The sequence below is a fragment of the Corylus avellana genome, chromosome 10, assembly GCF_965113065.1.
Source record: "Corylus avellana chromosome 10, dhCorAvel1.hap1.2, whole genome shotgun sequence".
NCBI lineage: Eukaryota > Viridiplantae > Streptophyta > Magnoliopsida > Fagales > Betulaceae > Corylus > Corylus avellana.
This window is the reverse complement of record NC_142499.1, coordinates 17,732,118-17,745,096: the sequence shown is the minus strand read 5'-3', so window position 1 is coordinate 17,745,096 and position 12,979 is coordinate 17,732,118. Positions and strand designations below refer to the sequence as shown.

Genomic DNA, 12,979 nt, shown 5'->3' with positions numbered 1-12,979 from the left:
TATAGGCCTTTCTCTCTCTCTCTCTAGTCTATGAGACCCATGGCTTGCTGACGACTTATTTTCCTCTTTTATTGCATAGTCAATAATGAAAATTTTTGTTTCAATGGGTAGTTCAATCAGCTGAAAATCATGCCTTATGAAGTGAAGGTTACTAATTCAAATCACCCCATCCTCTTTTGTGTGCACATGTCCAAAAAAAAAATAATAATAATGAAAATTCTTTTTATTATGTTATAAAAAATTATTGTTATTTGAGACACGTAACTAGCAATTCTTCTCTTTTAAATTGTTTGAATATTTGTAAATGATAAATGCTATGAGTCAATAAGTTGTTCATATTTGACTCATATTTTTTTACAAATTTAATAGATAGACAATTAGATTTATGGGGTCAACCATTAACTTATGTAGGATTCACATAAGATGAGAGATAGAAAAAATATTGAGCTTTAACATTTTTCTTTGTAAAATTCCGCTAATAACAAAAATCTCAATGTAAGAGCATTTCCAACAGATCAGCTAAATGGCTCATAATAATTATATTTTGAGATTTTGAGATTTTTTTTGTCTTCAATAGAATAGCTTTAGAGTAGTTAAATGGGACATTTTGTATTAAAAAACTAGTAGCTAATAAAATCCAGTAGCTAAAAAGGAAATGCTCTAAAGAGATGAGGCCAAAAATAAATGGAGGCAAGAGAACACGTTTGGTCTTCTCCTCTTTCACGACTCTTCTTATTCAAAACCAAACCCTTCAATCCACACCGTGAAACACGATCGCGTGTACTCTTCTTTTCCATTCCATTCCATTCCCATTAACCATTGCGGCTACGCTACAGTCGGCAGGCTGGCCCAATAAACGAGTCGCGACATTTCTCTTTTTTCACGAGTGGATAATTCACGTGCCACGTGTCAGTCAGTCCCTGAGAGTGGGCGCGGTTGGGCCTAACAGCATCCCTTGTGCACCACACGGTATGGACTGTTCATGTTGGGCCGTCGGATCTTGTGATCATCTTTTTGGACTTTTGATCATCTTGTGGTCATCTGGAAACATCGGAGATTGAATGCAGAGCAACTTTACCCAATTCCAAGCGACAGTCACGACTCACGATAGAAGGAGAAAGCGCTACTCGGAAACTGGTGGACTGGAGAGACGCACACGTAGCATCGCAGATCTCAGAAGGGGCCTACATCCTCGTAAAAGTTCAGCGATTATTCGCCTAACTGCAAAACATCGGCGGCGCTGTCGTGGAACGGGAAAGAGTCCCAGTCCCTCACTTGGAACACTGTGATCTACCTTTTAACTGGCTTCTCTTTTTTCCGACAACCCAAATTAACAAAAAAATTTGCACAATAAAATTCTCTTCTCACATAAATTATATGGATTAATTTTTTAGATATAAACATTATCCTAACATAAATTAATAAATCTAACTAATTCGACTTGATTACTCGTTAAAATAAAGATACACTAAAACAAATTATTAGCTAATTATAGAAACCAGAATTAATGTTATTAATTAAAATGTTGTCTCTAAAACTATTAAACTTTAACCCAATATATATATATATATATATATATATATATATATTGAGAGAAATTCATTCTAATTTCATTCATGAATTAATCAAGAGAATAAAAACTCTTATAATCACATAGCATACAGCTCTGAAATTCATAGCCGAAGCTAAATGATTACACGTTATAGAAGTCAAAACATACAAATCTTACATTGAATTTATATGACGTCTACATCCGCTAACCCATGCCCAATCTTCAACTTATAGATTAGATATGCCCGGTGCAGACTCTATCCGAGACATAGGTAGCCATTCTCCTGCATGAGCAAAAGCTTCATGCCAAAACTAGTCATTCTCGACCCGAATTGTCAGAAAATTATTCACGTCCTAAGCCCAAACACCAAGACAACAAAACAAACAAGAAAATACAAGGAAAAAGACAAAAACCCACAAAACAGCTGCAACCATCGAAGCAAGGAGCGGAGGAAGGCTACTGGAGAATTTTGGCCGGAGAGTGAGGAAGTCGCACAGGAGCGTGGATGCCAGAGAGCGACGCGAAAAAACGGAGATGGAGAGGTGCGGTGAAAATTGGCAACACGGTGGAGATGGCAAGGCAGGCCCCCAACAAAAAATGGTACACGAGAAAAACCAGGAGGGGGGAGGACCCCAAACTGAGGACTTGTGCGGCTCTCTCTAGAGAGAGTTAACGTTTAGTCCAATGCCTCTTTTAATTTCGTATTGAGTTTGTTCAAATCCTTTAACCTAATATTTAAAGTAAGATAAATGTCATTATTTTAAGTAAATACTACTTAAAATTTGGCATTAATTTCTTCTCAAATTGAAAGAGTATATTTTCTATTTGCTAATATAAGTATTGTTACTAAAGAGTTGTTCTATTGAACCAAACAAAATAGACACTCAAGATTAATATTTAATTTGATATTTATAGTTAACCATTTAAATTCACTCTTTTTTTTTTTAATTTTTTTTTTATTATCTTAATCAAAATGCTAAGTTCACACAATACAGTATTTTATATAAATAGGTCAGTATTTATTGCTATCCCAAGCATATATTTTGAAATGTGAAAAAGTTGTCATATTACTTACATAAATTATTGCTCTCGTGATATGATGTGTTTTTTAATTGACTGGGTAAATCACTTTAGCATTTGCCATCTAAAGATTTCTATAAGTTTATATATATATACACTTACATAAATTATTGTTCTTGTGAGATTATGTTTTTTTTTTTTTTAGTATAGTAGGTAAATCACTTTAGCAAGTCTATAGATTTCTATAAGTAATACAATGCATTCTTATTTTATTTTACTTTAACTACCTTCTTTTCAAAAATATCACACATATAATATCACTCTCTAAATTCTCTCTCTACTCTATTAAAACAATATTTTTAATAGTTTTATGTTCATTTTTATTTTAACTGATATCTCTCTCACTTTTGTCCTCGTTCTGATATCACTCCATTCGCCATTGTCCCTCTTTGAAGCTTAACCATGCCTAAATTAACCTCATACTTTTAAGGAGTGTTGATACCTTAAACAGCCATAAAAAGTCAAGAAACCCATCCCGTTGTGCTCGTTGCCACAACACCTATGCCGCTATGCTCATGTTGCGGAAAGAGAGAGCCGAGAGAGTGAATAAATAAATTGTGAAAAATTATTTGGCTTTACTACATTTGCTAGTTACATTTAACTAGTAAATGTAGCAACTCCTTATAGTTAGAATTTATATATATATATTTTAATATTATCTTTTACTCTTGCCTACAAAAATTCTAACTAGTGGATAATGGATTTAACTCATTTGACTAATGAAAGAAGTTTACTAGTACTCTTTACTCGCTTTGTCTGTTCAAATGTAAAGATTGAGTGAAACGACAGCGTGTGAAGCTTGGTTTATAAAATGTATTTTGAACAAAATGGTAGCTACTTTATAGCACAAAAAACTCGGTTGACTAAATACTATAATGTATAAAATATTCACACCATGCCTATTCCCAAACACGCCATTCCGTACACCAGACGATTAAATCGGCGTAGCCGATGTTTTTAAAAATAGTGGCCAAATGAATTGAGCGGCCTGGAATAACCAAATTACCCACCGCACATACCCGCCACAGCCAAGAATTCTCTCACTCTCTCTCTCTCGCTCTCTCTCTCTGTGATTCTATGCGTTTTGAAAATGAATTCGCAGTCTTCGAACCCTCAATCCATGGCGACGTCGACGCCTACTGATAGCTCGGGCAAGAAGGTGAGGAAGGCCTACACCATCACCAAGTCCAGAGAGAGCTGGACCGAGGAAGAGCACGACAAGTTCCTCGAAGCGCTTCAGCTGTGAGTTCTCTTCACTTCACTCCATCTTCTTTCTTGCTTTTGAAAGCAAAATTTTGGTTTAAATCATGCTGCTGAAACCGAAATTTAACTACGTTCCGGAAATATAACCCAACCGCATCTCAATTTACTTTGATTCTTAGGTTGACCTGGAAATCTGGCTTAATTGTGGTTTAATTTGATATGAGCTTTGGTTGTTGATCTGAATTTCTGAATTTCACGCGTAGTCGTTACTCTTTCGGTACTGTTTTTTTGTTTGTTCGTTTGGTTAACAGATTTTGTAATCATTTTGAATTTCGACTTTGTTACTCTGTATTGTTGCTTATTCTTTTGGCGAATTTTGGTTACCACTGAAAAATTCTGTTGTGGCTTTGAGGCGGTTGGGTCCGATACAGTACTATTTGAAGGAGTTGGGCTGAATTAGCAGTCTGTTTGGTGTTTCAAAGTTTCATTGAGCGACCTCTGCACAAGGCCTTTATGGTGTATTTTTTTTTTGTTAATTTAGTTTATTCTTGTTCGAACAAAACTTGTGGATGTTCCTTGTTCGATGATTGACTAAAACATGGGATAGACTTTGAAATCAGTTGTTTTTTTTTCTTTTTTTGGGTGTGATTTAGGTTTGACCGTGACTGGAAAAAGATTGAAGATTTTGTGGGTTCAAAGACAGTGATTCAGGTTTGAGCACATTAAATTACCCTTATGAGTTGATTTTCTTATTAATTTCTTCCCTTTCAGGAGGCAAAGTCTGTTGCTGAGTAATAGTTTTTTGCAGATCCGGAGTCATGCCCAAAAATACTTCTTGAAGGTACAAAAGAATGGGACAACAGCACATGTGCCTCCTCCTCGCCCTAAGCGAAAGGCCGCTCATCCTTACCCGCAAAAGGCATCCAAAAATGGTGTGGCCAGTCTTTAGGATAACGACTTTTGTTCCTCTAAATATTTAATATTGAATTTTTACATTCTCACATGCAATTTCTTGAATGGGCAGTTTTGGTGCCACTACAAGCATCCATGGCTTATCCTTCTTTGGTAAATAACCTTGCTCCAGGATATTCTCCATGGGATGACAATTCCACACTGATAAATGCTTCATCAAGCAAAATTGTGCCATCACAAGATGATTTAACTAGTCTTCAGGGAACTGAAGGCATGCATACTCCTTTTCATGTTATTTTCTTTGTGATAATAGTGGTAGAGTAGTTTTATTCATGGAACTTTCCAGCACTTCTTATGGCATACAACGTTACTGATTCAGCTGATATTGGATCAAAGGGGGTGGCAAGGATTAGTAACAGCAGTGTTAGTGGCATTAGAAGCTCAAGTAGAACGCTTCCAGGCTCTGATATTCCAAACCAAGGGGAAAAAGCTACTATGCTTCATGGTAATCTTCTGGACCATATTTAATCAATTCCTTACATCACTTGCCTTGAACTTAAAAAGAAACAATTATTAAAGGTGGGCTATCTTTGCATATGTTTTGCAGGTATACCAGATTTTGCTGAAGTGTATAGCTTCATTGGGAGTGTTTTTGATCCAGACACCGATGGCCATGTGCAGAAGCTCAAGGAAATGGATCCCATAAATTTTGAAACTGTGAGTTGAATGAAAACTACTTTAGTTTCAATAACTTACATTGTGAACAGCTAGTGAAGATGCTTTGTTTCATTATCAGCGGATCACTAAGATGCTTCTATTCAATCTGAATTTGGTAGAGATAACCATTCTCCTTTTCTTTTCTTTCTTTTTTTTGGAGGGGGGGTGGAAGCGGTGCACTTTACCAGTTTAGCCAAAGCCCTAGTGAAGAGCTAACTTATTTGTTACCATAACGAAAAGCTAATTCAAAGGACCTGTTATATTGGTGGCTTGTGGCGAATAGTTATTTAGCCCAAAGTCTACACCAAACAGAATGGTGCCTTAAATTTTTCAGAAGCATTATGGATATATGTGTTTTTCTCCTGCAGAAGCAGAATAGACAAGACGTGCTGGGGCCATGTATAGGAATTTTCCGTTTTATAAGATTCATGCATTGGCACAAAAATGAACATGTTAATATATAGTATTCCCCCTCTGCCACATTCCAAAAAGAAGAGAAAAAGAAGCTCAAACTTTGTGTTTCCTTATTTTATACGAGTTATTGTATTTAAGATATAGTTGGTGGCTCGTGCAGGTTTTATTGTTGATGAGAAACCTCACGGTTAACTTGTCTAGCCCAGATTTTGAGCCAATTGTAAGTAATTTTATTTTATTTTATTGTTGCTATGATAATAACATTGTGGTACATATCTCTGTCATTCTAGTTGTGCATATACATCTACTAGCTCTCAAGCTTACGTTTCATAAGCCCCATTTACCTTCAAAATTTAGTTTATCTGCAGAATTTGGTATTTTTGATATTCTGATAAACTGCTGTAAAAAGAGTTCATATTTCTATTCTGCGATGTTTGCTTGTATTGCTTTGTTTTGGCTCATTGGTGCTAGTTGAATCCACCAAATTGCAATCTCTATGTAATGATAGGTGGTAGTTGAATCCAATATTATATTTCTATGTTCTGTTGAATCTCGGGTTTTGCAGCAGACCCTTTTTTTTTTCTTTTTTTTCTGTAAAAAGAAAAAAAAAATTCTTTTCATACTTTGGTTTTTATTTTATATTGGAGAAAAAGCAATGCTGCTTTAGATAACAGCTTTTACAAGCAAATGACACAATACCTATATGGTAGAAAATTTTGTCGATAATGGAAAATATCAGTATCATTATTCTATTAGATGAGTGGGTTTGCGCATATGGATTGTTCATATGTTCTTTTCTAGAACTGTATTCTAATTATTGAGAGAAATGGAGGAGTATCGTAACAGAGTAGATATACTCCTAAATATGTGAAGGCCAACATTTAAATTTAATAATTTTTCCCACTGGACTTCTCATATCTGCATAATATGCTTGCAGAAATAAGCTCCCATTGATTTCCTCCTAAGTACAAGCCTGATCAGATGGGCCTTTCACTAATAAAAATGGTTTTCTTTATTATTATTTTTTTTTCAGGGGGGGGGGGGGGGGGGAGACAGGATCTGAGTCCTGATCTACAAGAATATAATAAATGAACTGTTTCAAGAGTTCTACTCCAAATGATTTTAATACAGAAGATAAAACTCAATGCGAGTCAAATATGGAACATGAAATCTATAGAAGAAAAAAAAGAATAAGACACTCATTTCATGGATCCTTTGAGAAAGAAAATTAGAAGATTATAATTTCATGAGAATATGCTCCAGAGACATCACGTGTTAGAAGATTTATTAAATGATTAACACCACATTTTTCTATTGGTTTAAGCTTTTTAGGATAAAGTGGTGATTTAACATGGTCTTACACAAGCCATGTTGGTCTTACACAAGCAATATGTGATAGAAAATCTATCATTTTTAGATGGTTGTTTGTTGACAATTGAATGAGAAATGTCAAGTAGACATAGACTTCCACTGGATCAAGCCCTATGTCGATCTCTGCGCATTCTCCATCAATATACAGAATGCTGACATAGTTGGTTTCAGTTTCTTCAAGATTTTCTGATTTTAGCTGCAGAAGAACCAATAGAGATGGTTATTGGATTCTCAGCAAGTAGATTTTTATCTAGTTGCTCTTTCTTATACATGGACAATGGTGAAATTCTTGAACAATTGTTCAGTGAGGTTGACCAGTTGATTTAATTGGCTTTTCAGAAGAAGGTCATGTCATCATACGACACCAATAGCAAAACCGCAGGAGTAGCTGCTGGATTTGTTGCCAAGAAGCAGACCAGTGATCTATCCTGTTGAACTGGTTAGTACTTACAATTTAAAGATAGAATGTGCTTTTTCTTCACACTTCATACTTACCCTGCAACATCTCTCCCTTTGCAGTAAGTTGGTGATATTTAGATGGAATTTCTCTTGTTTCTTAGCTGGCCTCATCGACCATAAGTGCACAATGGTTCTTGTGCAACGTGCTTTGAAGCCTGCAAGTTCAAGAACGTAACTATATAGCTCTAGCCAGGTGGACTTTCAACTAACCTTCAATGGAAAAGATTGATGCTATTATGTTGATTTGGAGTTCAACTAAACCAGTGTGTATATCTTGCGAGTAGTCTCATCTCATATATATGTAAGAAAATGCCATTTCCTATATGTAGGCTCGTCTCTGGAGCAGTGCAATTACAAGAATCTATAAATATTTATTGTTGTTATGTTTCAGCATTAGGGTTTTTGCGTGCTAAAATTTTACTTTTTTTTTATTTCATTTGATTGTCATATCACTATTGCAGAAGTGCTTGTTAGCTAACACTTCTGTTTATCATTAATTAAGTACAAACACTTGGAAGTATAGTGTTATTTTTAGTTTGAGCTATGACGAGGCTTTGTTGACTTGTGTTGTAAAATCCATAATGGGAAAGACACTTGGATGGATGGATGAGTTTATATTTTTAGCTTTTACCCAGCACACTCATCGGTTATGTATGTAATTTTAGTCCATTAATTAAGGGTACTACAATCATCTCCCATTTGGCATTTTTCTTAATTTTTTACTTTATTATGTCCGATTAAATACGGGCATTATGGTAATTTCATGCCTCAAAATTGGGTATTTTGCAGAAAAATCTCAATTTTTATATTCAAATTTCAAAGCAACCAGGTGTGGGTATTATTGTCTTTTCACCAACAAAGAGTAGGGTCAATTTCAGAAACGTATAAATCTAACTTTAGGGCAAACTTGTAACAAACAGATGGTTTGGAAGAGTGAGTTGTAGCGAGTCAGTTTAAAGGGTTTGTGTAAGTGTAAATATAAGTGTAAATATAACGATAATTGGAAGGGGAAACATTTAATTTACCCAAAAAAATGTAATAAAAAAACAAAGAAATTGAAGGGGGTGATAGACCATTCTCATTTGGCTACCTCTTATGAGCAGATGTAGGAATAATCGAATTACTCTCATGGTTACCGAAAGTGGTTTGGCCACCTTCAAATGGTCAAATAAGAGTGGTCCGATCACCTTTTCAAAATGAATGCTTTCATATCAAGAACTGATTTTGCTTTTTTTTTTTTTTTTTTTCTTTTTTTTTGGGGTGGTAAGTAGTGCGTGGAAATCGTAAAATTAAGTTGTGTAAATTCGTCTGAAAATTTCATTCACAATGGAGGGAAAGCGTAAAAGGAAGACATAATAATAACCTTCTGCGCAAAAAAGATCGTCGTCGGGCGCAAAACGGGTTGCAGTTTCGGGTAAAACACTACTAAAACAGAAAACGCCCGCCGTAAAGTAAACCACATGACGTCGTTTAGGTCAAAATACAAACGGCTTGCAGTTTGGATCTACTGTGAGGCGCGTGCTTAAACCGCCGTTTGGCCATCCATAGTAGGCACCGGCAGCAGCTTTTTCCAGAGTATGCGAGAACCATGTTCGTATCCTTCAGTTTCCTGCCTTAGGATTCTCTGAAGAAGAAGAAGAAGAAAGGAGAAATTGAGGCGTCCAAACAGAAAGATGCTGCAATCCCCAGCAAGGCTAGGCCTCACAAACCCAAACTCCCCCTCCCTTCAAAACCCTACCCCACCCAAACTCCCCCATCAACAACCACAGCAGCTCCAACCCTCCTCCAATTTCTCATCCGCCATTAGCACCACCACCACCACCTCCTCCACCCTCCTCTCTCTCCTCCCACCTCTCCCTCGCGCGCAGACCCTTCTCCTCCAAATGGCCGCCTTGGCCTCCAAACTCTTCGAGCTCTCGCCCAATCGCTCCCTCTGGCTCACCGCCTTCCGCGGCTCGCTTCCTACCTTCCTCTCTTCCCAAACCCAAGCGCTACCCTCAACGACCCCACTCGATTCCTCTCCCTCCTCCACCAAAGAAATCATCTCCCTTTTCAATCGCCTCCAGACCCAGCTCTTCGAAGCCGTCGCCGAACTCCAAGAAATCCTTGATCTTCAGGATGCTAAGAGGAAAGCCGCCCGCGAAATCCAGTCCAAGGATTCTGCGCTTCTTGCGTTCGCCAATAAGCTCAAGGATGCCGAGCGTGTTCTCGATATTCTTGTCGATGATTACTCTGATTATCGCCGCCCCAAGAGATCCAAATTGGAGGATGATATGGAGGAGGATTCTTCGTGCACCACAACCGTTGCGTCTCAGCTGAAATTGTCGGACATTTTGTCGTGCGCCCATCGGATAAGCTACACGACCTTTGCCCCGCCTGAATTCGGCGCCGGCCAAGCTCCCCTTCGCGGGGCTCTCCCACCCGCCCCGCAAGAAGAGCAAATGCGCGCCTCGCAGCTGTACAGTTTTGCTGATCTCGATGTGGGGTTACCCAAAGCAGAAGAAAGCGAGAAAACGATTGAAGCTATCATTGAGCCCCCGGCTGCACAGCCAGCGGAGGTGAACCCTCTTTCGAATCTGAGTGCAATTCAGGGTCTGCTTCCACCGAATATCACTGTTCCATCGGGTTGGAAACCTGGGATGCCCGTGGAGTTGCCTATCAATATACCAATGCCCCCACCTGGGTGGAAGCCCGGCGACCCCGTGCCATTGCCCCCATTCACGTCTCTTCCGGGTCCGAGGGCCGATGAGCAGCAATTGCGGCCCATTGCTCCTTCTCAGCATAAGCCACCTGAGACAATACAGGTTCGGCACGTTGAGCTGGATATTCTGGATCAAGACGATGACAGCAGTGATTATAGTAGTGAGGATGCAAGCTCTGAGGATGATGATTGATGGTCAAAAGGCTAGTGCTTTTGAGTTATTAAGTGTTTGAAGTAGTCTAGGTAAGTTAACTTCTTTATTGAGTTCGGTTTACATTTGAACAGAAGTGTAATGTTGTGAGTTACTCATGCTGTTCCTTTTGATTTTAATGTACATGTGTGTCCTCTCTCGTTGTCCAATTTTATTGTCTATTTGAATTCCTCCCATTTTAGCTCGGTTTGAGAACACAAATTATAGGCTTTGCCTGTCATTCGTTAGAAAATGTAGATTTTGTTTGATTTAGATTTTCATGAATTGTAATGCTGTTTGTGGGCTGAAGTTTCTGTCACTTATTTTGAAGAGTTATTTCACCTTCTATATTCTAAGATAATATTTTCACTTCCTTAACCATAATGCTGGCTGCAATTGATCATGAATCTTATATCTACTTGGTGTTTAAGCTGAGGAAGAAGCAACTTATACGGTTTGAAGAAGCTCTTATCAGTATTGGCAATCCTTTGAATGTGAGAAACATGCTAAAGGACTACATCAATGGCGAGCTCTCATGAATATGCAAATAAGCGGTAACTCTTCACCAATTACAGCATTGAGTTTACATGTGAGCTTCAATGAGAAACTCAAAGTTTTAGAGATCACTCTGGCATTGGAGTGTAACTCAAACTATAAACTTTGTGAGAGTTGCACAAATTAAAACAAGTACAACATGATAGTGTTTAAAGATTAGATTTGGATTTAGTGTGTTATTGTTACGATCCCATGAGTTAAGGGTTAAACCAAATCAGTATTCAATAGTCCTAGGGCTTTGGATCAATGGTTAGGCCCTTAGTGTAGGCACCACGTCACGGCTCAAATCACGGAGGAGGCGATTTATAGTTTAGATTAAAATGTCTTAAATATTATGTATGAGTATAGTGTTTAAGTCATTAAATACTGACAGGTGAATGGAGTTGCCAAAAGAAAAAGAGCTACCATTAGATCAGTGCTGATTGAGTAGGCTGCTATAGACGTCGGATTCAGAAATGTGTGGAATGTTACGATCTTAAGGGTTAAGGGTTTAACTAAATCAATATCCAACAATTCTAGGGCTTTTAGTTCAATGATTAGGTCCTTAACAATTGGTATCAAAGTAAGTACCACGTCACAGGTTCAAATCACAAAGGAGGCGATCTGTAGGCTAGATTAAAATGTCTTAGTATTATGTATGAGTATAGTGTTAAGTAATTGAATATTAATAAGTGATTAGAGCTACTAAAAGAGAAATGGCTACCATAGAATCAGTGCCGATAGAGTGGGCTGCTGTAGACGTCATATTCGGAAGTGTGTGAAATGTTACGATCCTAAGGGCTAAAGGTTTAACCAAATCAGTATCCAGCAGTATTAAGTCTTTCGGATCAATGGTTAGGCCCTTAACATTTATTGCTTAATAAAATCTTGAGATAGTAAGAAAGATATGCAGTATGGCAAACATATGATAGTTTTCTTTATCAAAAGTAAATGAGGTTGTTTGGGATAAAAGAGAAAATAATAAAAGTGTTTGCAAGGATATTGCGCATGTTGGCTGGATTCCAATTATTTTGACGATAGGCAAGAGTATTTTCCTTTGCAATGGGCTGATTTGAGTGGGCTGTATTTTACCCTTGTTCTTTTGATTGGCTATAAATGAATTCATTAGAGAGATGCAAGAGAGTTGTGATGTCTTTTATGCTGTCTAAGATCTCATTAGTTAGAACTTTACCTAGATGCTCTAGAACTAAACTTTTGAGGCAAGTGGAATGAAGATGGGATATATTGATGACATTTGTCCAGTGGAATAACAAGTAGTGAAAATTGATGGTTAAACAATTGTTCTTCCCCCCTTGCTCTGTATTCATGAGAAATGAATGAATAGGATGGTGTATATGGTGAGATGCTTCAAAATTTTTGCATGGTTATCTATATGAGGAACAAATTGAAGAACAATTGTTTAACGGCTGTATTACTATCCTTGACCATTGCTGATTGCACTCCTATAACTTCAAGATTGATGCGATTTAGAAATTGAAGTTCAGACAAAATGAATTCAGTCTTTTTAGCTTTTTCAAAGATTAAGTTTCTATTGAGCAAACACTCATTTCAGAGCTTAAAAATTGGTTTCCAATCTGTTGTGGCGTGATTTTAATTGGCAGAGCCATGGGTGCATTGAGGACCTGCAAGAGGATGTTTATGCAGGATCAAGAGATCTGTATCACTAACTTCATGTGGCTAGATCGGTGCCTTCTAAAAACATCCTTAAATGTTTCATATATGACACATGTAGATGCTAGAGATTAAGCTGTAGGAGTTGCTACTTGTTTTTTTGAAAGATAAGTAGACATAAACATATGGAGTTCATTTAGGATTTGTAAGGTTC

The 12,979-nt window shown here is 37.4% G+C and overlaps 2 protein-coding genes across 3 annotated transcripts; both read left to right on the top strand.

Annotated features, from left to right (window-relative positions):
• The first annotated feature begins 3,625 nt into the window (after positions 1 to 3,625).
• Positions 3,626 to 8,246, top strand: LCL1 (LHY/CCA1-like 1). 2 transcript variants are annotated; one of them, XM_059571817.2, is made up of 9 exons: positions 3,626 to 3,874; positions 4,489 to 4,546; positions 4,644 to 4,767; positions 4,920 to 5,018; positions 5,127 to 5,252; positions 5,355 to 5,464; positions 6,039 to 6,098; positions 7,589 to 7,688; positions 7,769 to 8,246. In XM_059571817.2, the coding sequence occupies exons 1-8, from the start codon at positions 3,723 to 3,725 to the stop codon at positions 7,682 to 7,684; spliced, it is 825 nt and encodes a 274-aa protein (XP_059427800.1). In that variant the 5' UTR covers positions 3,626 to 3,722; the 3' UTR covers positions 7,685 to 7,688; positions 7,769 to 8,246. The 2 variants fall into 2 exon arrangements, with proteins under 2 accessions (XP_059427800.1, XP_059427799.1); XM_059571816.2 differs by having other exon boundaries at positions 3,627 to 3,874; positions 4,860 to 5,018.
• A 973-nt stretch (positions 8,247 to 9,219) lies between these two features.
• On the top strand, positions 9,220 to 10,769 carry LOC132191849 (hydroxyproline-rich glycoprotein family protein). The gene has a single exon (XM_059606962.2). The coding sequence runs from the start codon at positions 9,382 to 9,384 to the stop codon at positions 10,600 to 10,602; it is 1,221 nt and encodes a 406-aa protein (XP_059462945.1). The 5' UTR covers positions 9,220 to 9,381; the 3' UTR covers positions 10,603 to 10,769.
• Positions 10,770 to 12,979: the final 2,210 nt, after the last annotated feature.